Below are 25,227 nucleotides of genomic sequence, written 5' to 3'. Positions count from 1 at the left end.
TGAACCGATTTAGTTGAAATTTGGCATAGAGATAGTTTGAGTCTCGGAGGACATAGGATAGTTTTTATCCCGAAAATAATCCCTTAAGAGGGTCAAAAGCAGGGTGGAATTGAGATAATGACTAAAATGCCTGATAATTAGTGTAAACAATTAAACATATGCTCAAATTGAATGGTTGCTATTAGAATTTATCCAGCCGCTATTCTTACTAAGTCCACGCAGACAAAGTCGCGGGCAAAAGCTAGTAATAACCCTCAGAAGTTGTGAACTCTGCAAGTGTTAATCAATTTAAAAATAGACTAGACAAACTATGCTAACTGTGCTAAGTGAACTATGATTTAGACGTACCAGCATCAGCTGCCTGTCTAAAATGAAATAATAATAATAATAATAACACAGTGGCTGGTAACAGCCACTGGGTAGAAAGCGGCGCACACCTCTCGACACCCCTGAGCCGCTCACACCGGTGTTGCTCCTGGTCGTCTTCACGACGGCAGTTTCAGGGGCCCATCTAGTCAGCGGCAAGTCACCACCTGCCTCGATAACGTGTGTTAGCATTGTTATGGCAGGTGTCCGGACTTCTTTTCAATAGCCCAGTCTCATTGTCCACCCAAACTTCAATCCATAGACCGGTATACTGTTCACTTTTTCTACAATAGTCCCAATGCCTGTTGCAACCGGTTCATGGGTGTCTATTGTTGCACCTGTGAACGGGTTCCAGCAGGCGTTCTACATGACATTAAAGCTCTCCAAGGGGCCTCTACGTGTTGGATCTATATCCCCACGCAAGCCTATCAAAAGACCGGGATTTATAGGCCCGAGAAATCCGAGGAGATACAAATAATAATAATAAATATTATCACAATAATAATAATTAGTCAGTACAGAACTTAATACAAGGACAAAATATACCAACCTTGTCTTGCAATCTCTTAGCAATCTCCTCAGCTTTACTAAGGCAACTCAACGAGTTAGTGTAGTCATTCAGCTTATTGCAATAAAGCAATGCCAGCGTAGTGTAACACTGATGCAACACATCATATATATCCTGGTTGACGCATATGTTTATGGCTTTCTTGAGACAGTCTACTGCCTTGTCGTGATTTCCTAAATATTCCTGGCACACTCCAATATTGAGGAGCAGTCGAGATCTCATGTCCATCAGCTCAAATATATTTATTTTTCCACTCAAACTGGAACAGGTAAATAACAAGTTGAGATGAGTATGAATTTTCTGAAATGATTTTTACGCCTAAGACCCTAATCTGTTAAACAAAAGCCATTGTTTCTTTTGTGCGAACGGTCAGTTTCTGATTTAACCCTTAAATGCATGATTTTTTGTATAACTTTTTAATAAATTGAAATAGATGTGTCATGCTGTATAAAAGTAATAAATGTCATTTTGGATAGCTGCATATTGAGCCACGGACCATCAAATATACGATGCATATATACATCATTATGCATTTAAGGGTTAAGCGCGTATTTTTTTTCCTATCTGGCTTTTACTCCCTGCAATTTTGCACAGGGTGAATTTGCCAATGTCTGTTCATTCATGTTTGACAGTTGATGAGTTCAGTTACGCTGAGGATTATATTTTTCTTAAAAAAAAAAAATTAGACTTAAATACCTGTTAATTTGTTCAGTGTATTTATCGTGGGGTCGAAATTAAATTAAATTAGTAAATACACAAACTTAACACTAACTACTAGCTATAAGAAAATTACTAACAACACGCAAAAACTTTTAATGTAAAATTGGAAATTTGGAAATAAAGGCTTTTTTATTTATTTATCTTGTTACATTGCCTTACATTAGTGCTTGTGTACAGTCTAGTTTCCAAACTTTACAAGCCTATATTATAAAAATATGTCTAAGACACTGAAACTGGTTGTGTAAATATTTTTGGAATGTTGGCTTATAAAGGTGTTTATGAACTTGATGGTACAAATGTGTGTGTGTGTTTAGCACCTTCAATAGCAGGCATTACCGTAATTAGGTACTTTGATTTGGTTCATAACTGCAAGAAAAAAAATTCAAGCTTATTTTAGATTTTCTCACTAGTCTGCTTACCTTTCACACAATGCAAGACCTTTAAGAAATGCTCGCTCAGCAGCTTTCAAAGATTCTTCCGCCTCTTTGCCGGTCGTGCTCTGTCCCTGCAACAGGTATATCCTACCGAGAGTAGCCAGGGCTCGCTGCTCCTCCACTGTGTTGTCGAGTTCCTTGGCTACAGCTGTTGATTTCACCATTCTCAGTTTAATGACCAGTTTAGGTGTAATATTTACAAAAATACATAATAAGACAATAATATGCTTTACAATAAACATTTTGTTGCACAATTGTAATCTTACCTAAATGTCGCTTCTCATACTTCAGAGCTTTATCAAACTCTGCAAGAAGCATGTACATTTCACCAATCATTCTGTTGCATGTGCCCCACTCCATTCGAAGCCCCAATTCCTTGCAAATCGAGGCCTCGGTTCTGTATTCATCCAACGCATCTGCATATCTATTTTTCTTGTAGTAATATGTTGCCAAGTCATTACAAGCCTCGGCGTAAGCTCTTTTATTGCTGCCATTTAAAGCCTTCTTCTTCTTACGTATCAGTTCTGAAACATTTATTTACATTTTGGAAGTTCACAGACAAAAGTAACCTCAGCTGTTTAAGTGAAAAGTGAGATTCTTTTGAATGGATACTTACTTTCTTCTGCCATCATTAGTTTTTTTGGTAAGCATACTAAATCAAAATACTATGTTTGTCATCAATAAATTGAATATACACAATACTTTAGCACTATATACAAGACAAAGTTTACAAATCAGAATCTGTCACAAAAAATGTCAATCAGGAAAATGGCGGGCGGATTCGGGCGGATCTTAAGCGTGTGCCACAAGCCTTCAGACCAACTTCAGACAACCGTCTGACCTTGGTCTGATCTTGGTAATGTTTGTATGAAAATTTGTTGGAAACTGTCTACACGGTCCGTCCAGACTTGGTCCAGACCAAGACCACGCGGTCCTAGGGGGTTGTCGGCGACCGTCTAGCAAGTACTTTAGTATCGGGGTTGCCATGTATACAATAATTATAAAAAAGTTAACAACCATAGACAAATTATTAAAAGTTTCAACACAGTTCAACACTGTCGGTAAGCCTAACACACTACCGCACCGTGACCTTGGTGCGGTACTTTACGGTTACTGCAATACTCGTGTAATTACGGCTTAAAAGTATGAAAAAAACAATTACGTTGTTTTTGGTCTACTCGCATTTTTGTTTATGATCGCGATGGAGTGTTGGAGTTGTTTGACTCTCATTGATTCATATTGTTTTCATTAAAATTGGCTTTTTTATTGAATTAAAGTGACTTCAAATATATACCTTGAAGACGTAAAAAACTTTAATAGACAGTTTAAAGCCATAAATATCAGTGTTACTTCGACGTGCATTTTAAACTAAAGTTGAAAACCCTCCTGCCGGCTCTGTTTTTGCGCGTAAGTAGGTACTTTAATATTTTGATAAAGTAAATTGAATGTAACATTTGTATTCCACGTTTTCCGTAGATTCCATTACCCTCGTCACGGTAAACTATTCCAGTTTTTAATTTTTTACCTATCCATTGAACCTAAGCAGGCTATAAGCATTTGCCTATCCCTTTGAGTGTCTTTGTTTACTTTCGTACTTTTTCATTTCTGGGAGTAAAATATTTTTAGTGTTATTCTAAAATAACAATGAAGTGTTACAATTTCGATTGCGCTTATTTAGTTTTTCTAAAATCAGTTAGAATGTGTTAGATTATCCAATTTTTCTAATCCGTCAAAGATCTCGTTTCACGCTTTAAAATGTTGAATAGTTACATTAGTTACATATTTTTATTACTGAGCCATATTTTATGCTATTTAATTCTATATTACAAAATAGTTTTGTACATTCTGCATATTCCATTTAATTTTAAAGCCGTAATCGTAATCTACTAAAATCACTATACTACACGAAATAGGGCTTCTACTTAGTAAGCCCCATCATAATATTATTTACTTACTCATTCACAAAGCATTACATTAAACTCGAATCAATTGAAAAATAAAAAATATATAAGTACCTACGACGTACCTGCCTAATCATAATACCACTGCTACGGCTTCCCGAAGATTGCCTGGGCATCTTTAGGTACACCTCCGGCTGTCAAAGCAACCTGAAGACTGCCGAGGCTTCCCAAAGACAGCCTAGGTGTCTTAAGATACGCCTCAGTTACTCTGCCGAAGTATCCCGACGACTGTCAAGGTTAGGCCTGGTTCAAGAATCTTAGAGTATGTTGACTGGGAGCTCGAGAGAAGAGAAGAGATTTAAATATTCGATAAAAGACCGACAAAACGACGTTTTCATTTTTCTGTCATATTCACGCAAAATTTCACCGCACCGGATCGCCGCTACCTGGCTGAAATGGCGGGAAGTGACTGGCGTTACCTGTGATCGGAGGATGCCCGTGAAGCTTAAGGGCCTAGTATATAAGAGCATAATACGACCGGTTCTAACCTATGGGAGTGAAACATGGGCTATGACGCAGAGCCATGCCCGGTCCGTCCAAGTCGCCGAAATGAAGATGCTTCGGTGGATGTGCGGAGTAACGAGGCTTGATAAGATACGCAACGAGCACGTTCGCGGTAGCCTCGGAGTACGTGATATCGCCGATAAGCTACAAGAGAGTCGACTGAGATGGTTTGGACACGTGAAAAGAAGACCTCCTGATTACATCGGGAATGTTGCTATGGATCTGAACATTGCTGGGTCCAGAGGAAGAGGAAGACCGAAGATGTAATGGGCAGATACCATAGCAAAAGACATGAGGGCCTGCGACGTTTCAGTAGACGACACGTCCGATCGTGCGAAGTGGAGAGAAAAGACAAGAAAAGCAGACCCCACAATCAGATAGGAATAATAATGCTAAGGAGAGAGAGAGAGAGAGATTCACGCAAAATTTGCTTATTTGGAAATATTCCCAAAAGTCTGTGAAATATTGCTGCTTCACGTCAATACATGAAATTAATGTAATCACTTGTACACACTTCATCGTGTAAGACATAGGTAGGTTTGTAGGTAGATGTGTGCTATTTAGACTTAGGTACACCTAATCGTCCTAAGCTCGTTTTGGGATTTGGGATAGTTAGTGACTCGAAAACCATAAGATATTTCAAGCCACGTACTGTTTGTACGTGGCTAACTACTACTAATGTAAAATTGTACAAAGCGTTTTGAGCCTAAACTCGATTTTCACACAACACATTGTTTACGTTAAATACGCTAAACGGCTAAACTACTGTTTATTACACTTTTAGGCTTGGCCCAATTTAAAAAAAAAATACGTCATATTTCCTTAGACAAAGTTTCTTCATTTCCGCTTTTGTGTGTCCGTATGTCACAGCCATTTTACTCGAGAACCATAAGATATTTCAAGCCACGTACTGTTTAACATGGTAGGCAAACATGAGCAAGGTTAAGCTAGTTAGATACATAGTATATTTGCTAATATTTGAAATGAATGCTGGATATACAATGACATACATTCTTATGATTCTTATGCGTGAACTGGTAGGCCAGTAAGGCGACGACGCGGCGCCTTGGAAGGCGCCACCCTTACAATCTTCCCCTTATAGGCGTGGTTAATTATACTACATTTTGATACGAATGCTCATCACAACATAGGTAACGTAATTATTTGACTGTTGAAACTATTAACAAGTTTGAAATAGTTGCACAGTGGATTTGTAATACAGTGTGTGTTGTACTACTTTGGAACTAAATCTAGGTACCTATAATTTAAGTTGCCTGCTGCCAAATCTTCAACCACTCCGTAGTCGTATAATGGTTATGATGAGCTTAAGGCTCGGCCGCCAACCTCGATTCCCTACAACTATGTAGGTGGTACCGGAAGACGAACTGCCGGTAGGCCTCCAACGAGGTGGAGCGACGACCTGGTGAAGGTCGCGGGAATTCGGTGGATGCGAGCGGCACAGGATCGGTCGGAGTGGCGAGCCTTGGGGGAGGCCTATGTCCAGCAGTGGACGTCTATCGGCTGACATGATGATGATGATGTAGGTGGTGCGCTGACGTGCCCAAAATGCGCTGGAGTATTTAGCAAGAAGATAGGGTACGTGAGCCACCTAAGGGCGCACCAGAGAGCGGATCAGCTACACGCTAATAACGCGAATTAAAAATTGCCTACTCCAGAGCACACAGTCGCTGTGGCCGAAATCGGTCAGGAGAGCATCATCATAGGTATATAATAACTTTCTAAAAACACTGAGTTAAGAGATATATTTGGGTCCCCTATCTAGATAGATATACTTCCTACTTTTTATTAGTATTTATAGTTATGAAAAATCAATGAATCAGAAATACCTATTTGTGAAATTGTTTACGCTACGGCTAGTCTCTCTACGTACCTAATAAAGCAAATACCGTGCAGTCAATTACTTTAGCCTTGAATTATTTTCACTGATCTTATATTCCACTTGCTGCAAGTGCAACGTAAACCTAAAATGTATTTCAATTCTATTATCTAACCTCGCAACCGAAATAACCGCGGAAGCGTTTGAAAATTCAACCGAACGCGATACCTGTCCGAATCGCATTTCAGAAATATAATATCGGCTTCTCTAAAAATATATCCGTTAGGAAGCGACGGCTTAAAGGCAACTTCACGTGTGATTTGTTCGATTCGCATTCCCCGGACGAAATTGGCCGGCGAACCGGCAAAACTGGGACAAGAAAGCATCGAGCATTTTACCCCAGATATTCCTCAGTTCAATTACACAAAACTGCTGATTCGTCAATTAAAATAGAAGAGTCCCACGTAATGACGTATGCTTTAGTACTTTGTCGCAGTAAGTCGTGATATGCCACGGCATATTGAACATAATCAACGCAAAAAAATGACAAGGTGATACGTGTCCAGTATACATTGTCGTAAATTGTAACTGGTGAGATGCGCGTGTCGCTCGGCCGTTAGGTTTGGTTGCGAAACCATCCAATTAAGAATACTTCCAGGAAACGGCCATAAGACGTTCTTAGTTTTTTTCCCATTCTTATAATAATTTATTTACATACAAGATATATACAGTGGTACTACTAAACGAAATTAGTAACTAGCTTAAATCTAAAAATTCTAAAATAGGCCCTTGAGGCATTGTACCAAGGATGCTGGTGGCATTTCCTCGCTGTATCGCAATGCTGATACGTTGTGCGAGGAAGCCGCCAGCTCTTCGGTCACCAGTTACGTCAACCAGACGCTTCGCGATTTCTGCAAACAACTTGTGTGACTGGGACCCCATGGACCTAGAGTTTCAACTCTTAGTTTTAGATGTGCCTGGAGACAATCAATTTAGACAGATCTTGTCAGTGTTTTCTAAACTAATCTTCTTATGCTAGTACCGTATCCCTATCGTAGGTACCACCTACCTATCACCTTATCTATTGTGTCAGACCACCCTAGATTTTCGGCGCCCTATTCTGTGCATACACGGCAACCGATCCGGTGGCTGTACTATATGTACTCTGGACTTTTGTGTTTGAGCTCTGTAGTTTTGCTTATATAAGTGGACAATATTTTCCAAAACCACGTCTGAAAGCCAAAACCGTCAATGCAACATTGTGGTTTATATGTTTCGACTTTCATTTATTTATGTTTGCCATTGGAAAGTTGCAAACAAAGTTTAGTCCACAGTAAGCCAAAGTTGTACATCTGTTTTTTTCTCATTATTCTACTAGTTGAATTTTGCCATTGCTCTGAGTCAAAAGCAATTTACTAACCACTAACAGCAATCCTTGCAAAATACGATGCCAATAACCTCGCGCCGAGAGTGACATAGATATTATTATATAAGAAATTACTATTCAGATAGTAATTTCTTGTTATCAAACGGTTATAGATAAGATAATTTCCATCATCACCAGCTGACAGCTCCATGACCGTCTGATAACGCTATTCCGATTATTTATCCTTTTCAAGTGCAGTATCTGTCACAAAGTGATTTGTATTTTATCTATGTCTTGGACGCCATAAAGGTGTGCAGGCGCATCGTCTAAATGTTACGTTCGGAGAACACGCGTCCCAACTCGAAACGGTACTCTGATTCCGGTTCCAATTAAAGCGTAATGAGTCACCGATTCCGTTCGTTGTTGATTTGCTTAATATTCGCATTATGTCTAACTGGCCGCTGCGTTGACGGGAGGCTTATTTGCAAAAGGCGATCTATATACATATATTTAAAAAAATGAGTTAAAAAAGTTTTCAAACAATCAAATTAAGGAAATAAAATAATCCGACTGTGATTATTATGTAAGAACCGTTGAGTTTTATTTAACTACAGCGCGCGTGCCATAAAATCACTACATAGTATAAAAGAAAGTCGCTTTCCGCTGACTGTCTGTCCCTATCTATGCTTAGATCTTTAAAACTACGCAACTGATTTTGATGCGGTTTTCACCTATCAATAGAGTAATTCTTGAGGAAGGTTTTAGTGTATAATTTGTAAAGGTTTTGTGTTACCCGTGCGAAGCCGGGGCGGGTCGCTAGTACATAATATAGCTACATTCAATAGGTTATCTTTAAAAAAATTATATCAAGTTCCAAGACTTCCAAGTTCTTCGTCTGCACTGCACGTCTGTTATGAAAAAAAAAACTCCCAAAATGTATATTTAATCAAAAGTTTAATTGAATAAAAGATACCTATCACCAAATATCACCCAAACTTTACCAATATCATGATATAAATTATAGAAGAAAGTTAAATTATGAAAGTTCAGTACCTATTTTAATTTCCTATACTTCAAAACCAAGTAATAGCTTATAATGACGTAATAAATTTCCATTTAGCATAAAAGCTTTGATACTAAACTAAATTAAATCATAAATACACTAACACCAAGTAACATGTTCGCTTTTTATTCTCCGATGTTCACGAGGAACGACGTAACATTTTTAATGCCGAATTTATGGGCGAGTTATAGGGGTAATCTTACACAACCCCGTATTACGCCGACCTAGTTTAGCCAATACTGTAATCTAAAATCAGTGCATTATGGTTGGAGAGCCGGCAGTAAAGTTTCGAACCAACGTGATACCGCGATGAGATGCACAATGGTTTCCCATAAAACTGATGCTAAGTCCGAATTTGATAGTCTGCCACGGCGGAACTAGCCGAAAGTACAAAAAAAATAGCCACTTCCGGTGCGAAAAAGGGGGGGTCATTTAACCCATCTGATACTGCAATAAAAGCTATGGCATCAGTTAGAAATTTACTGGTAGATACAGAAAAGCGAAATCTGCCAGTATGATTCCTGCCGGAAGTGCTTGGCATACGCTCTCAAAGGTGACCATCAGGACCCCTAAATTAACCCATCTGATACCAGCATGAAACCAATTCCAGTCGGTAGATATGAACCTTCTCTTCAGGAATATATAAGTCTGCCAGGGCGCTTTCAGCCGAAACACCTTGACATACGAGATTATGTGGCGCAACATCCGTGGTACCCGTATAACCCGTATTTTGGAATTGTACATATTACGGACATTTCAAATACTGCAGGCTTATTAATTTATTACTCTATGCTTATATTTGTATATTATTACGTTATTAATAACACATATTTATAATAAATTAAGTTAAAATAAATTAAATAATGTGATTAATAAGATTAATAGTCATTGAATTAGCTATATGAATCGTTTGTCTTTGTCTGTCATTTTGACTTATGTATTTGTAAGAAAAGGATAAAACATAATTTAACTAATTCAGGCTCGTAAAGTTTTACGAATAAGGGGGTATTAGTATTCATAGCTAAATCAGGCTTGTAATGCGACATAAAATTATTTTTGGTGGTTTCTTTTACGCTTGAGGCGTTTTTTCACCTATTTGGTGTATCTAATCACTATCTTATGTAGGGGAGAGAGGGGCAAGACGAGTAAGACGGGGTAGCGGCTTTATATGGCGACACGACTGACCAACCATCAGAATCCCGTTAACGCATGACGATGCGTCGCCATCATAGCAATCAGTTCGCACAGTGACCGGTAAGACAAATGGTGTCGTTAATTATTTATTTACAAAAAAACTGTTTTTGCCATATTCCTTGTTATTTTTAGGGTTCCGTACCCAAAGGGTAAAAACGGGACCCTATAACTAAGACTCCGCTTTCTGTCTGTCTGTCTGTCTGTCCGTCTGTCACCAGGCTGTATCTCATCAACCGTGATAGCTAGACAGATGAAATTTTCACAGATGATGTATTTCTGTTGCCGTTATAACAAACTAAAACTAATTGTTTATAACACCTGTATTCATTACCTGTAATGCACAATTGATGAATAAATGATTCTAAAAACATAATAAAATAAATATTTAAGTGGGGTTCCCATACAACAAACGTGACTTTTTTGCCATTTTTTGCGTAATGGTATTATGGTACGGAACCTTACGTGCGCGAGTCCGACTCGCACTTGGCCGGTTTTTGTGTTTTATTTGGTTTGCGTTTGTTTCCTTATTATCACCAGCACATATATACTGTTAATTTATTCCTATGGCCCAGCAATCACGCCAACAGCTAAGGACTTGTTTGGTTTCAAGTACGGTTTATTTTACAAAAAACTTTCGAATTTCATTAGGCACATGGGGCAAGATGGGGTACATCTTGACGGCCGTAGTTTTAAAGTGATAAACTGATGAAGAATTGCGGATTTGAATTTATTTATTCTTCAACATCAACATCAACATCAAACATTTATTCAGCAAATAGGCCACAGGGGCACTTTTACATGTCAATTTTTACAAACAATAAAATTAACCCAACAAACAATAAAATTAACAAGGGAAGATGGGGTACATGTTAGCTGTAAACACATTTTCTGTCTCTCAGACGACTTAAGAAATAAAAGTAAAACAGTTCGTGAGAAGTAATCAGACGATGGACCCAAAAGCCAAAAATTTTAGTTTTGTTTAGGCCCTAAATATAATATTTATATGAATCATTCTTATCTTGTCCCGTAGGGGTTCCCCATCTTACCATACTTGGGGGGCAAGATGGAGAGAAGGCACTTTTGGCCATTTTAATTTATTTTTAATTTAATTATCTAACTAGAGAGTTCCTAGTAATTGTTGATTATGAAAGACTGATTACCAAAGATAAAAATAAAAATAACAAAAACTTAAAAAAAATAGCATTTTCAGTTTTATTGGACTTGAAACGTTAAGTATCCCGTCATGCCCACCTCTCCCCTACATTTCTTGACGTTGACGCAAAACTGACGTAGTTTAACATTCAGGGTGTTGTTTTATAACACTACAAATTGAGATAACTAAGGTCTGTTTTTTTATTCCGTAGAGTAAAATGACGTTTCATATGTAAGACATGACATTTCTTAGTACCACATGAAATGTCATTTTAGTCTACGGATTACGGAATAAAAAACAGAATATAATCTATTGGAGTCTTAGTAATAGGGTCCTGTTTTTACCCTTTGGGTACGGAACCCTAAAAATGATTTAAAATGTTCATATTTGGATTATTGGTAAAAATCGTCCTTGACGTTGAAAATCCTGTCTTTTTACACCCGTTTACAATAAGTATGTAATAATAATAATTTTGTTCATTTTGGTAAATAAAGGATATTGTAATTTGAAATTATTGTATTATTTATATATAAGGTGCTAACAAATTAGCTACAGAAATTTTACGAGATGGTTGGTACTTTACACTAGAACAATTAGCTTTTAATAGAAATTAAGAAAGTTTCTCATAATTTTTATTTTATTTACCGAACAAAATAAATAAACTATAATTCTATCTAAAAAATAATCATCATGTATTTAACGGCTTGTTTGTCTTAAATGTCATTGTCAACGTGTCATTTAATTTATCAGCGTGAAGTGGCCAGTTAAGTTTTATATTTAAAAGAGGTTTTAGAATCTGTTCAATGAGGTCTCATTTAATTATCTCATTAACAGAGTTTTTTTTACAAAGCAAATTTGTTTTCCAATTTTCTCAAAATAACATCATAAAACCTATAATGTTTCATACTTACATATACTTCAGGAGCCGAGTACTATCAACTGTAAAGATATCGGTAGCTAATTTGTTAGCACCTTTATAAGGCAAACAAAGAAGTACAAAGCCGTAAGCAGGTATTAAATTAATGCCCAAATTATATTGTGTATATTAATAAATTTGAAATATATGTTATTAATGGCATAAAAATATACAAATATAAGCATTAGGTAATAAATCATAAGCCTGCAATAATTAAAATGTCTGTAATCTGTACAATTCCAAAATACGGGTTCCACGGATGTTGCTCACATAATCTCGTATGTCAAGGTGTTTCGGCTGAAAGCGCCCTGGCAGACTTATATATTCCTGAAGAGAAGGTTCATATCTACCGACTGGAATTGGTTTCGTGCTGGTATCAGATGGGTTAATTTAGGGGTCCCGATGGTCACCTTTGAGAGCGTATGCCAAGCACTTCCGGCAGGAATCATACTGGCAGATTTCGCTTTTCTGTATCTACCAGTAAATTTCTAACTGATGCCATAGCTTTTATTGCAGTATCAGATGGGTTAAATGACCCCCCCTTTTTCGCACCGGAAGTGGCTATTTTTTTTGTACTTTCGGCTAGTTCCGCCGTGGCAGACTATCAAATTCGGACTTAGCATCAGTTTTATGGGAAACCATTGTGCATCTCATCGCGGTATCACGTTGGTTCGAAACTTTACTGCCGGCTCTTCTACCATTAATGTTTGAAAATAAATTGCTGTAAACGCACGCCGGTGCCGCTGTGTTCGTTCAATATTGTCCCAATTTAAAGCGAGCGCTTCTGGTTGAGTAACGACGACCAGATTCACGGCAATATAGGAATCTGTTTTTATTATTATTTGATCTGGAGATCCTTAAAACCAATGTAAATCAGAAAATTCGCTAAAATGTTTGCTATCCTACATATATCCTATCAGATCTATGCTCTACTACATAAACAAAGCGACACCTAGCTTCGTAGCATAGTTTTGCCAATTTGTAATCAAACGTAGCTTTGGTGCCTCTGGTAAAAAAGCATAAGCATTGTGTGCCAGTTTATAGGCTTACGTTACGGGCCTTACGGCTAAACGTTTGTTTATGAAACTTACCTAGGCGGTAGCAAACTGTCTTTTAAAACATGAATGATCATGTAACACTATTAACAATGACAATTTGGCCAGCTCGATAATTGTCACCTGACACTGACATATCGCTGTACATATCTTGAGTCTTGACCAACAATAACAATGCTACCTAGCGACTTGTCGACCCAGAAATACCTTTACGATGAATTGTCACCGTCAAGTGACAAGTTGGTAAAATTTGAGCCCGGTGTTAGCACTTAGCACAATTGCTAATGTAAATACATATGAGGCAACCCTCGCTAAGGTTTCCTGTTCAGTTTCGTAATAATGACAGATGAATTCCTCTTCCAATGTTGGCAAAATATGAAATGAAACTAAGACTTTTATGCGCCACAAGACGATTTCGGGAATAGCTGATGACTTATTTTGATTGCGTACCTATTATAATATGATTACATAGAGCCACGAGATAACCTTAATCTAGATCTCAATGTGATTGTTTACAATATTTTTTTTTACATCTCTTTACTACAGAATAACTTCATGCTTAAAGATCTTGACGCCAAACGACAGCTCCGAAAAACTCGGCCCAACCCAAGCCCTCCTACAACTACACCTACAACTCATCTGGGCAGCTCTACTGTGCTTCATGCTGTAGGACTTTCAAAAACAAATTTGGATTTGCTAGTCACACTCGCGCCCATGCGCGTAATAGTTAATAAAATCCCTTTTAGAAATAATAATATTAATAATATACAAATAAAACGCTTGTCCGGATGTCGCTGTCGACGGATACGTCTGGGAGGACATCATCATCATAATATGATTACATAGAGCCACGAGATAACCTTAATCTAGATCTCAATGTGATTGTTTACTATTTATTGATTATTTTTACATCTCTTTACTACAGAATAACTTCATGCTTATTACGTTTACAAATGACTCAAAGTGCGTTGCGTACACCTACATTACGAAATAATCCAAAAGTAAATTATTCAAATGTGTGCTCCCAATCTCAAATTCATCTTGATACCCTTCGTGGCTCTCGTTAAACATTCATCCCGTTATAGGTCGTAGGCCCAAATGAGGTGCTCGTCGAGTTTCCAGATTTAGCCGAACCCATTACGAACTATATGTGGAAGTGACGATATAGTTTGTTGAACTAAGAAAGTTTGAGCGATGGCTCTAACGCTCTTTAAAGATAACGACTAAAAAGCTAATCGTTACGAACATTTTGTAGATCAAAGTGGCTACCTAAAGCTGTTAACTGGTACATGATATTGATAACTAGCTTTTGCCTGCAACTTCGTCTGCGTGGAGTTAGTAGTTTGCGTAGCTTATTTTTTACCCAGTCTGCTTTTTATCGATTGCCAATAAAAACTTCCACCCCCTTTTTCACCCCCTCAAATGATGACTTCTGGGATAAAAGCTACCCTATGTCCTTCTCCGGGACTCAAACTATCTCTATCTATACCGAATTTCAACTAAATCGGTTCAGCGGTTTAAGCGTGAAGAGGTTACAGACATACAGACAGACAGACACACTTTCGCATTTATAATATTAAGTATGGGTTAATGCGATAACGTCTTTGAATAACAGTATTCGTTGACGTTTCTAAAAATGACTCTTTATTTTTAACGTTGCCGCGAATAGGCTCACTGTTGAATATTTCACCGACTAGGAACAGGGCTGAGTTTTGACCCGTTTCATTGACCAGTTTAGACTCCTGAAATAATGGCACAGATTGGCCCCAGGAACTGAATGGTTCTATTATAGAACTTCATCTATTATGCTATTTGCGGATTCCAATTGGCTAGCGGTAAATGAATATCATTATCTCTTGAAACTGGAACAGAGGACGAAACTTGAATAGCGCGAGTTCTACAGGGTAATCCGTAAAACCGCATTCACATTTGTCTGTCGTGTTGTGTCGTGTCTCGTGTTGTGTTGTGACGGGTATCGGTTTTTACATTTAATATTTCACATTTGTCTGATGCCTGATGCATCAGAGAACGCAACCATATAAATGTATGAAACCGATACCCGTCACAACACAACACGGCAGACAAATGTGAATGCGGCTTTATAAACCTATTTAACAATTCTCTACGATTTTTATTGATGTAGCTAATGAATTTTGAGACTTGTATATCTCAACATGATGCTTTAAAGTTTAAATAATTAGTATTTTGATACTGCTTTCAAAATTTCATTATTGGTTATAACATATGATAATAATATTATCATGTAATTTAGTGACCTTATGAGCCCCATAATCACATCACATCACATACTCGTAACTTGTCGGATCAATTCTGTGCATGCAAAATGGCGGCACGTAATAAACTTTGTGTTAATCTCGATGAAAGAAAGCAAACATCTACTCGGACTCGGAGACATAAATATAGTCGCGTGGGCGCGACAAGTTATTGACCAACATTATCTATGTTAATCGCATATTTTCGTTTCGAAACTCGCAAATCGGGTCTTACACGATTCGTATGTTATGCATGTAATGTACTGTTACAATCGAAGGATTCCGAATCTTTCGTGCACCGCTTTTTATTAACATTACCTTGTATAGACCATTTTTTTTTTCTTGTTATGAGTTCGTCCTACGTATATATGGAGCTGGTCCACCTACTTCGAGCTCTTATTGTAATTGGCACAGTGAACTTTCTTATGGAATATTTAGTTTCTTATCCTCGCTTCCCATACGCGTCACTTTGCAATTATTCATGTTAAAGTTTGTTCGCAAAGTAGTTGCCCTCGACTGCTGTCAACTGTAACTCGCGTTGCGGCCTCTGCAAACTTTCGACCTCTCTTGTATATTAATTACGGTTGTTATTCCTTGGTTGGATTTTATTCAAATTGAAATATAAATTTCAAATACAAGAAATATTTAAGCTTTTTGATGAGTATGCGTTATTTAGTACAGATGATTGATGTAAGAGGCCATTGGTTTGTGAACTAGGGTTGAATGTAATAATGCTAATGTACCTATTGGCTGCTTTGATAGTTCCTGCCGCTTCATCATGTTTATTACACCATTCAATAGATATGGACTAATCCCTCCGTTTCACGGATGATATTCACCATCAAAGAATATTGCTAAAACATTTTGTGCCAAATCGGAATTCAAGATGTTGTTTTGAAGAAACCAGTGATGCAAAACGTAAAAAGCCACAAAAACGCCGAGAACGCTCTATGACGCAGGCAATTTTAGTTGAAGTTGAAGATCAAAGATTAGAGTGCAATGTTCTCTAGACCCTAATACGGTTGTTGCCTTGTTTGGAATCTAATAATGCTGTTAGCTCTTAAAACGATGTAAACGACTATTTTTGGAGTGTCTAGAAATATTAAATTTATCTTGTCAATCGAACTTTATTTTTTAATGATGTAAAAAGGCGTAAAGCCCGGGGTAATCTGTATGGTGAAATTGTAGGGAACCGTTCTAAATTATGGACGAGGACGTAGCGCATGATTTGCTGATATGGAGATCTTTAGGCCTCTGACTAGCCGTGAAGATTTTTAGGCCATTATAATTATAGCCGTCCACGGCTGTTACGTGTTTTTTGACATGAAGATTTAGTTGAAAATCAACCAACTTGATGATTGGACCCACGTAACCAAATTCGCCCGTCTGTAAGCGTGGCGCGCGGACGAGTCCTAGTTTCCTTATTCTAGTATTGTGGACGCCATTCGAGCGTCGGAATTATGTAGATATGGCTGGAGCTTATTCCGAACAATGGGTGTATGAATGGAGGGAGGAAATCGGGACGAACGGTCATAACGCAGTTTCCTTCTTTACTGGCTGCTTTACATGTGAAAAGGGCTGAATTAATTATCGAAACTGTTACGCTTTTTTGAGTAATTAAGCTATCGGTCGATTGCTTGTAGTCGTGAGATTTGGATGCCGAGATTGCCGAGATATCGCTTCGTATTGATAATATTGTCTGTTTAGCTGCCGTTGTTTAGTTTTCTTGTTGTTGTTTCCTTTTGGTGGATAATGAAGTTTGTTCAATGACAATATAAGTCACACGCGTTTATTTACCTACATTGCTCGCCTATCGTGAGTTGTCGATAAATAAATATTTTATTAGTATTAAATGATACAGAACAAAGCACAATTCATTTTCTGAAAACGCAGTAAGGCGCCATTCATTTTTTACGTAAGACGATTGTTGCCACTTTTTGACCCCCTCCCTGCCCTATGTAATAAAAAATAAGAAAAGGCTGTCCCCCTCTCTCCTATATTGACGTAAGTCTAAGGAAACAATGAATACACGTTTGGTTTGTTTTAGTGTTTATTTTTCAAAACAATCGTTTTTGGAACGTTTATTTGTATACTTACAAAGGAACTGGAGCCCGTTTAAGCTAACTTTGCGTGGAAGTGTTATTGTAAACGTCATCATTTTATAGAAATTTAAAAATATCGCATATTTGTGATCTTACGTAAGAACTATGAAAACCCCCTAAGAAAAAATAAGATATGTTCGACCCCCCTAAATCGTCTTACGTAATAAATGAATGGCGCCTAAAGGCCTGTTCTCACTTCATGCACTTGCTACTAAGCGCAAGTGGCAAACAGGCCTTAGCACACGAATTCTATAGCATGTCACGCGCGGTAAGCGCGACCAAATGTCTGCTGGAAGCATGAATCCGTCAGTGTGCCGAACTCGTGTGTATGCAGGCAAATTATTCCCACCACTTATCCAGCCCAGGGCAGAACGCTTAGCCGAACCAATGTTACTATTTCCTCGATATCCGCAAGAACTACGCTTAAGGCGGTTCCCTGAGCCAGAAGGCGAAAAAACTGCTTATATGATCATGTTTTTCTAAGAGGCGTTGATATTCGTAGACGTGGAAAAAAATATATGTAGTTCTTGACTATATTATCTTTAATAACATAGCTTCCGATACACGAATTATGACACTTTGCTCGATACAATTAATTCCCAAAGTAACCTCTAACTCGGACTTTTAATCAAACTTTACTCGGTTATTTATTATGTGATACTATAAACAAAAAAGAAGAAAAAACAGTCTTAACTTAAATAGTAATTTCATAGCTTTCGAATTTCGATATTGTAAGGTAACGTTTTTAAAATAAATAAAAATCGACAAACTTCGATCAAAATATACACTTGGCGCCCATGATCTTTCTCGTTCTTTCTTGCGAAATGTGACAGTGACAGCGGCAAACCGACGGAACGGCCTCAATTAAACAGCTCAGTTATACTGGTTACGTTGAGCGTGTAACTTGCCAGAGCCTTCCAGCAATCAGAATGAAACCCCAGGTCGGATAGCGACTGCAGATAGGATAATCCATTACAGTCTCGCCTCGCCGGTAACATCGTTACATTTCGGTTCTGCATTTGCATACAGACGACCGATGAAAATGTATTCCCATTTATGCTTAAATTAAATGCAAATTTCGTTTCCTCGTGCCGATTTTCCTATAATACCTATCTCATATGCACTAATTTAGCCGTGCCGCGTTAATTTCTGAATTGAAAAGGGTAATGAGCTTGTTGAAATTATTTTTAAAACAACTCCTAATTTAAACGTTTTTCCTATCGCTCGGCAACCTAATCTAGAAATATGAGTAGGCTCTTATTTTTCGCGAAAGTGACTGCTGAATCTAATTTAACGACAATTAAAATATGACAAACCGTTTGGGCCCCCGAAGCGTGCAAAACCATACTCAATACTTTGTGTAACTTCATTATACCTTGTCTTCTTCGTTTGCAGGTAAAAGTGAAATTAGCTCATTTCACCACAAACGCGTGAGCAATCGACTAATTCGCACTTTATTTTTACACAATTCCATCGTAACGCGGTTCTCTCTTGTCAGTGGAGCAATTTCCATGTTTCGCGGTCCTCTGCCTTCTCTTTCTTTTTTCTTAAATTAAGTTACTTATAAAGCATAGTTCGGAAACCAGAGCGGGCCATGACTCAGAAAACTACAAAAGATAGTCTTTCGAAATCTGGGACAATGCTCTGCGGAACCACAATGCAACGTCATCCTTGGCACTCCTTTTTGGGACGCCCGTTGTAATATTTCGGGTATGTTTTTACCATTGATATGTTGCAAAACATTAAGCACGATTAATTGAAAATGGCGCGTGGGCTTTAATTAAGCACTAAAGATTTTAATAAATTAACTTGTTTCATAAAGTCTTGGAGTGTTTAATTGTTTATAGCTTTATACTTCTTTTGCGTAGGTGGAGCTGGAGCGACGTAGGCCGCGGTCATCAAATGGATGGGTGACTGCTTCCGTGCTTTGAATGTAAGGTTTACTTTTTGACCCCGGGTTTGTTAGCTACAACAAGCAAAGCTAGCTATCGGGCAGCTTGAGAGCTTTTAAGTAGCGCAATCCACAAAACCTAGTTTTTCTTTTGAATGGTCAGTGAGAGAGCAATCCTTGTCGTAAAAACTGATATGTCAGACGAGTGCACCCAAAACATCTTAAAAATACAACCAGTAAAACCCTAAGATAGGGACGACAATGTTTCATTAGCACTAACACTAATCATAAAGAATGCTCAGCGAGGTTTCGAGTTTAACAGGCAGGCTAGATAACGGTAGAATTCCTCAGTTTAAGATGATTGCAAACACTTTCTGTACATACGAGGAGTAACATTGCCTATTTTTGTTCATTTAGACGTCCCAAATTCTTATGTATGTATGGCACTTTATTGCAAAATATACATAACAGAATAAAAGATGTATGTATATGTACATTATGTACAAAGGCGAACTTATCCCTAATAGAGATCTCTTCCAGCTAACCTTTAAGAAAATGAGAGAGGAACAAACAGTAAAAGGTGAAAGACAACTAAAAATGAACATGTTACAATATTAAAATTCTTATCATTCTTAGGTTCCGTTATTTCTCGTACCTTATTCTTAGTACTCCGTGCTGGATTGTTACTTTTTAATTCAATTAGTCATTGTCTTGCTACAGAGGTCGTGTTGTATTTGATGGCACTCGGGAAAATGGGTAGAAAAACTAAATTTATTGTTACGATCCACCTGAGCACTAAATTTGGATAGAAACATGGGCGCTATCGGTGCTGTCCAGACGGAAAGGACATTTCTGAAATTACCTGTCTGTTATTCAGGGATGTCGAATATCGTATAAGTTGTATCAAGATGTACAACTAATACGATAACATATTAATGTTAAAATAATTTCTATATCCCAAAATAATAGAACGATAAAGATTTATTTATACTATACTGTAGTGTGCGATAAATAAAAACTCACGTTACGTAATTATATTAATGAACTTGTAAAAGATAATATTAGTGGCCACAAACACGTATCCAAGCAATAGAGAACACCCATTATACCACCCATAGAAACCTTCGTCTGACGAGGGGGCCTGCACTGATGTATTCAAAACTTCCACCGGCATTTCATTTATTCCCATCTCCTTTTCACATTGAAAGGATTAAAATTCTGGCTAACTTTGTTATCTATCATCCCATTGCACATCCGCTACGTTTTTCTGTCTTTTGCATTTGGGCAATGTATTTCGTAATCGTTTTGGAAAACGCTTTACAAAGTAACGGCAAAACAGATAGGTACTTTAAGTGGAAAGCGTGCTTTTACAGTTAAAACTTGTACGCGTTGACATTTAAACAACGACATGGTTTCTGACATTTCTCAGTTTAATTATTTCATTCAAATTACGGCGGAGTCACCAATGTGTTTCACAATCAAACCGCTACACAATTGCTTCAAACACTTTATTCAATTTACACCGTGACCAAAATTTCAGCGCGCTAAGAAAAACTTTAAAATCGGCCGCCATTTTGAATCCGCCATTTGGAAAATAATTGCGGCGGCAAAAACTGCCAGGGTCCCTCTATGACATTTGGACGAGACCCCCCACTTCGGTTTGATCGTTTAACCGGGCCGTCCAACATTTTTCTGACCCGATCCGGTAGACCAAATGTCCGATTTTTCTCGAGGTCACCAAACCGTATCAAAGTCAAATTCCCCAGGAACCACCTTCTGGGAAAACAATCATGTCAAGGAGTCAGTCGGGTTGCGGCTTTATATAATATAGAAAAATAATAATTTATAACTTAACATATTTATATGTAGTTTTTTTATCAGTCAAACATATGTTCGCCAACGTATTGATGTATTTTTTCGTATAAAAACGACCAGTGTGGGACGTGTGGGTTGGAACCTCTGTGGCATGGCAACATTTACATTTGGAATACAGGTACTTACAATGTTTTTATCTGGACTCTTCAGTCTACACTAATGCTCAACTCACCACGTTTCTCAAAACGAATAGAACAGTGTGTCTACACTATTATGTTCAATAACATACGTTATTATGTTCAATAACATATGTTATTGAACATAATAACGTATGTTATAGTTATGTTCAATTAACATCGCAAGTATAGCAACCAGCCAGATTTAATTGTTCCAGCACCATTTGTCATGTTTTCTTTGAAAACAATAAGAGTTTTCGCTCGATATATTTACGCTACGATAAACATTTTGGCTTCCTTTCTCCGTCTATGGTAACCGCGATGAGAGATTAGAAAGTATCGAATCATCGCTCGTATGCGTCCCCTTTCGTCAGCACATTCGATGCTTGGGTGTCATCACTGAATACACAGTATAGGGACAACGATAGTAACTTATCTCTGAACAATTAGAAAGCCACGCTTGATATCCAAATCTTGGGCGCAACGACTGGCTAAAAAATAGGTAGGCCAACCTAAGCATCGTTTTTACAACTTTTTTTTGTAATTATCCTCTGAGCGGGCGTACAAGTGTACGGTTTTTTGGGAGTAATAAAGCAGACGTGACTTTTAACTCCGCGCTGTAGTCCCGCACAATAAAATAAATAATAATAGGACAATTATACACAGATCGACCTAGTCCCACAATAAGCTCAGTAATGCTCGTGTTGTGGGTATTTAAGACGATAACCACCTACAAATTATCACGTTGAAAACTAAACATACGCCCATCATATCCGTGCAGCTCCAAGCAATATTACATAAATTTGCAACGAAGTTCCTTATCGGACGGTTGGCCGATGGGGGCTAGGCGAGAAAAAAAGTGTAAGATTTTGCCGTCACAGACCATACTATTGAGAAATATGTAATGAGCCTAATGAGAATGAAAATGAGGATGATGATGACGGACACGGACACGAAGGACATAACAGAAAATAAAAATGAGCATAAACATGAACACGTCACCAGCCTTTCTTAACTTCGTTCCAACCGAGTGTTCCACGACACTCATTTTTTTTTTTATGAAAACATAATACCGAGTCAGACTTGATCAAAGTTTTGACGACTTGTCCGAATGAGGTTTGACCCGAGTAGTCAGTTGGCCGACGGCTAGTCCCTACTCGTATAATCGAGGTCAATCCATTGTCACTTATTTTTTTGCGCGCATCCCGCGAATGCTTGCCTGAAGATGGACTACTATACTTAATAAATTATAAATGTACTCTGCCGTAAACTTCACTCGATGAGGTCCGTACTTAGTACTGGGTCAACAGGTTCAACGCAGTCAAGATGTTCGCACGGGTCACCGAATACCAATAACCTTATAGCTGCTTAGGTATTTATATGTCGCGGTGCGGGTCTCAAACCTTACTATGGCTAGACTTCTGTCATAGCATTATCACAATTTTCACGCTGTGTTCACTATTATTCAGCGAACGACAGTATTGTTCACAAAATTAAACGTTAAATACAAGACTGGAATTCTTCGGATTTTACTAAGCTTTATCATTACTTTACAGTCGAACAACACGGATTATACTCGTAGTCGCTTTCATAACCGAATGAACCGATTTCAAAGTTATACTAAAAGTCATATTAGCGGGCCATTACTCCGAACGACGAATAGGGTGGCGCCGACACTAAGCTAAAAACTTACAATAGCTCGTTAAGTAAGCACAGGGTCAATTTCAAACTTAGCTCATTTCTCTAAAAACAGACTTTTGAGAGTGAAAATTCTCTTTTAAGCTTATCGAGTTTTGTATTGTAGAGACTTGGTACACTTTGGCATATCGATATTCTCAAAGTTTTCATATGACAAACAAAGGTTTCGTTTGAGTTGGCGCAGCCGAAGTACCAGGCTAGCATAGGTACGGCAGGTGCGGAGATTTAGCCGCGAGCGTTGCGCAGTAGGTCAACAGGTTCGCTCGAGCACCAGCGCAGAGACGCGAAGTCTCTCAACCACTTACTTAGAGCTTTCATATACTCCATGCAGCCTGACGTCACGAAAGATTGGAGGCAAGATTGATGTGGCAGGAATTAGGGCAATCCCTCCTCTCCGACTTCTCCGAGCGCATGGCAGAGTTATATTCGTTACGAAACAAAGTGAAGATTTTCCGCTCGTAACAATTGTTTGTTTTTGTTCAACAACAGCAACAATTAAAACTAATAAAAGGCTATTTCAGGATCTCGCTGCTTTCAGCTCGGGACGAGAAAGTAAACAATTATTGGGGAGAGTTTCGGAAGTATTAAAGTCATCTCTACAAAATTGTTATTTAACGTTTTAACTTCATAAAGATTTCCGTTAATGATTTCGACGGAATTTATTAGTAAACAAGCTCTGTACCAACAATTTACAAATTGCTAGCGCACAATTTGCGAAATGGGAATCCATTAAATTTCAAATCGTGCTGCTGTGCCTAGTTATTAGGCCGTCGTCGTCCAATAACGGATGTCCGATGATCTATTGTTTGTCCGTCCGTATGTCTGTGAACTGTCTGAGAATGCCGCGTGGCTACCGTTTGTACAATGACTAGCTTGCTGCGTTATTACCATGTTTATCTATTCAGGTTCAACCTGCAAATTCAGCTAAGGCAATAGCATTCTCTATAAACAATTCCCAGCAAACATATAACGTAAAGTGGCCAGCGTAGTCATATTTACTACGTTAACTTCAGCTTATTAGTAGTGCGATTACCGCGGCCTCCAGGTCCTGAATTCCTGATGGTCTGCGCTGCGCGGACTACTGGCTGAAAGGTATCCTTAGTTTGCGGTCTAGGAGTAACCTGCTAAATCTTACACTAATAGAGCCCCGCCGTTATGTTGGAATCGTTGAAGTAATGTTTAGTTAAGGTGTTATTTTTTGTTTAGTGCGACTTATCCCCATACGTACCATAGGAAATTAACATAAACGCAAATAAATTACATATGGATATTTACACGTTTTGGGGTCAAAAGCGTCTGTTAAACACTTTTTCCAAATGATATTTTAGGAACTAGAAATTATAAACAAAGTTAAGTTTATTTTTAGAATTAGTCCTCTGTGCTATTTGGTGTGTCATATAATGTACCGTTCCAAATTACCCTAAAAGAATAAACGTGTTTCTAACATGACACTCCCAATATGGAGCATGCTAAATCGGTGAGTATAGTTAAATTTGTTCAAGTCGGGTCTGCGTTCCCCGCTCGGCGTATTGATTTTTGTTATTTGCATCCCGTCTGCTCTCCTGCAGCTATTGTTGGATGGGAGTCGATTGTGGTTACTTTAAATGCTTCGCAATTTTGGACGGCATTTGGTCCCAAAGTACTTACCAGTGGCGCAGAGTGTTTGCGCCGAGCTGCTGCAATGGGAGACATTTGTTGTGTCTAGACTTGCTAACTGTTAGTGTTTTTATCTTCTGCTTCTTTCAAGAGTATTTAATTACATCTTATATGTTACGGTTCATTTGTCTTTATGCCAACATTTAAGGTCCCATTTTTAGAAATAAAAGTTACTGAAAATGCTTCATGTATACGGTTTAACTAGCCAACGTATTCGACACGCCAATGCAGTTTTAAATAACATTTATACCGCACCGTTTTCTGCAGTGCCATAGGAAAACCTTTTAATTTCCACTGGTGTTGACGGCACGCGATGTATTTACGTATCTACAAATCTTTCCGGCGTCTAAATTGGTGTAAAATTTTAGTAAAAATGTCAAGAGGCTGCGAATGTAAACAGAGTTGTTTATGTCGGTCGCTATTTCGAAAGCTACCTGACATGCCACTCCCAGTATTGTCTGGAAATAGTTTTTCACGTG

General features: G+C 38.1%; 3 protein-coding genes across 8 annotated transcripts in view; 1 reads left to right on the top strand and 2 right to left on the bottom strand.

Annotated features, from left to right (window-relative positions):
- The window catches only part of LOC134745355 (tonsoku-like protein), a 431,809-nt gene extending 428,963 nt beyond the window's left edge, over positions 1–2,846 (bottom strand). For both annotated transcript variants that reach the window (XR_010128158.1, XM_063679380.1), the window contains exons 1-4: positions 2,705–2,846; positions 2,355–2,612; positions 2,074–2,236; positions 917–1,193 (exon numbers count right to left, since the gene is read on the bottom strand). Coding sequence is in view for 1 of the 2 variants with exons in the window: in XM_063679380.1 (XP_063535450.1) it covers positions 917–1,193; positions 2,074–2,236; positions 2,355–2,612; positions 2,705–2,720 (714 nt within the window). In the remaining variant the exon portion in view is untranslated. The remainder of the gene's footprint in view (positions 1–916; positions 1,194–2,073; positions 2,237–2,354; positions 2,613–2,704) is intronic.
- LOC134745383 (adenosine 3'-phospho 5'-phosphosulfate transporter 2) overlaps positions 1–25,227 on the bottom strand; it is a 423,869-nt gene that overhangs the window by 314,856 nt on the left and 83,786 nt on the right. The gene's annotated exons all lie outside the window — the stretch shown is intronic.
- The window catches only part of LOC134745371 (tyrosine-protein kinase Src64B), a 100,799-nt gene continuing 78,877 nt past the window's right edge, over positions 3,306–25,227 (top strand). For 2 of the 4 annotated variants that reach the window (XR_010128159.1, XM_063679402.1), the window contains exon 1: positions 3,308–3,495. The gene's annotated coding sequence lies outside the window, so the exon portion shown is untranslated. Of the gene's footprint in view, positions 3,496–25,227 lie in introns of all 4 variants that reach the window. The other 2 variants (XM_063679406.1, XM_063679405.1) reach the window with 2 other exon arrangements.

This window comes from Cydia strobilella, chromosome 11 (assembly GCF_947568885.1).
Source record: "Cydia strobilella chromosome 11, ilCydStro3.1, whole genome shotgun sequence".
NCBI classification, from domain to species: domain Eukaryota; kingdom Metazoa; phylum Arthropoda; class Insecta; order Lepidoptera; family Tortricidae; genus Cydia; species Cydia strobilella.
This window is presented reverse-complemented; position numbering and strand designations above follow the sequence as displayed.